Source organism: Cariama cristata, unplaced genomic scaffold (genome assembly GCF_000690535.1).
Source record: "Cariama cristata isolate BGI_N322 unplaced genomic scaffold, ASM69053v1 scaffold13383, whole genome shotgun sequence".
NCBI classification, from domain to species: Eukaryota; Metazoa; Chordata; class Aves; order Cariamiformes; family Cariamidae; genus Cariama; species Cariama cristata.
In genome coordinates, this window is record NW_009609009.1 from 75,774 (window position 1) to 77,511 (window position 1,738).

General features: G+C 53.2%; 1 protein-coding gene across 1 annotated transcript; it reads right to left on the reverse strand.

Moving 5' to 3' along the window:
• Window positions 1–534: 534 nt before the first annotated feature.
• Window positions 535–1,695, reverse strand: LOC104159461 (ras-associated and pleckstrin homology domains-containing protein 1-like; the record flags this gene model as incomplete). Its single annotated transcript, XM_009697372.1, has 1 exon — window positions 535–1,695. A coding segment is annotated over one exon (1,161 nt), but the record flags the coding sequence as incomplete, so codon positions are not given.
• Between the last annotated feature and the right edge of the window lie 43 nt (window positions 1,696–1,738).

The following is a 1,738-nucleotide window of genomic DNA, read 5'->3' on the forward strand; positions in this document are numbered from 1 at the left end:
CCCTACATCTTCATCTTTGTGGTAAGATTTGACTAGTTACAGAGTCCAATTCCAGATAATATAGTGACTGAAACAATAAATACGGTTCTACAAAAACATTCTGGTTATCTTCTATAATTGCGATGAAATCACAATATATTATATACCTACACTTATAATACATGCACAAACATGTCTCACATGGACAGACACTACAAAAAATTATCTCCCCCCCCTCCCCTAAATGCAGAAAAAGTAAGAAAATGGGGGTTTGGTCCAATCCATATGAAGGGTAAAAGGAATTGAAAGGATAAGTCAATGCCTCTCTACCCACATTTCCCAATAAAATATCAACACCCCCAAGCCCCCAAATTTTTTGGCTTAGCCATGAAAGGGGAATGTCTTTACATTTAGCTTTAGCTGCAGTTTGAGATCACCTCTTTTGATGGGGTTGTCGTCCACATCCCCACATTCTCTCCAAGTGCGCAAGATCACAGGTTAGCTGATCACGGAGCAGCCCACGAGTCATGGAGAGCACCGGCCCCTGGGGACTGACTACCAGTCCCGTGACAGCTTGGTGTTCTGATCCCTTTTGGGAGGTGCGGGGGGCGGCCCTCTCCGTAATGTTGCATAGCCGGATATATGACTGCCCGCAAAGGTGCTCGTCTTCTGCTGGTCAGCCAGCAGCTCTGGCGGAGGCGGAGGCAGGGCCATGTCGTCCATGGTGGCTGTGGGCTCTGTTCTGGACATCCGCGCGGAGGAGAGGGAGCCATGCCGGGTGATGGATTTCCGCTGCAGCGTCCGGTTGAGGTCTGCCAGGAATCCCGGCTGAACACTAAGGCTGGACTTAGGTGAAGTGGGCACTTGAGGACCAGCTGACCCTGGTGGCTCTGCCACCTCTGCCTGCGTCAGCCGAGTGCTGTCATTCCGCTTGGGACGTGTGGGTGGTGGGGCTTTTTTCACAGATGGTTTTGACCATGCCTGAGGCTGGGGATTGACAACAGCGACTTTTGGGGAGGTGCTGCCTGAAAACACAGATGGGATCTCAACTGGCGGGAAAGGAAGATCTATTTCAGGCGGTGGTGGTGGAAAGTCTGAATCGGATGGTGGTGAAGGGAATTCGACCACAGGTTCCTTCCCAGACAAACCCGGAACAGAAGCCTTGGCTGGGATCCCTCCTTGTGGAAGGACAATGGGCAGGCTCACCCCAGAAAGATTGAGCTTTCCTGGCTTTGGAGGGGCTGCAGGAGGCGATGACTCCTTGGAAGGAGACCCTGACGGTTCTGGTGGGTGTGCAAATTTGCTGACAAGGCGGTCCACTGAAGGTCTCTTGGACTCATGGTACTCAGTGGAGCTGGTGGACTTGATACTGGAGTTTCGCTGAGGTGTTGGAGGTGGTTTCTTCCCTCCAGGGCTTGATGTCTTGCTGGTCTTTTTGACCGGAGACCCTGATTTGTCAGGGGGGGGAGAACCTGCAGAGGAAGCTGGGGAAGGAGGTGGAGGAGGAAACACTAAGCTGCTCTCTGGTGGAGGAGGGGGGAAATCTGGCGAGGGAGCAGAAGCGGGCTGCCATTTTGGCTTCGCCTTCACTGCTGGAGGTGACTGTGGAGCCACGCTCAGTGGAAGGGGCTTCAGAGGCTGGGGCTCAGTGGCAGGTGGGGCGGGAGGAGGTGGAAACTGGCTAACTATCTGTTTCACCACCGACGGCACTGGGGACTGAGGGGATGGAGGAGGCTTCACAGAGAAACTCTGCTGCTTT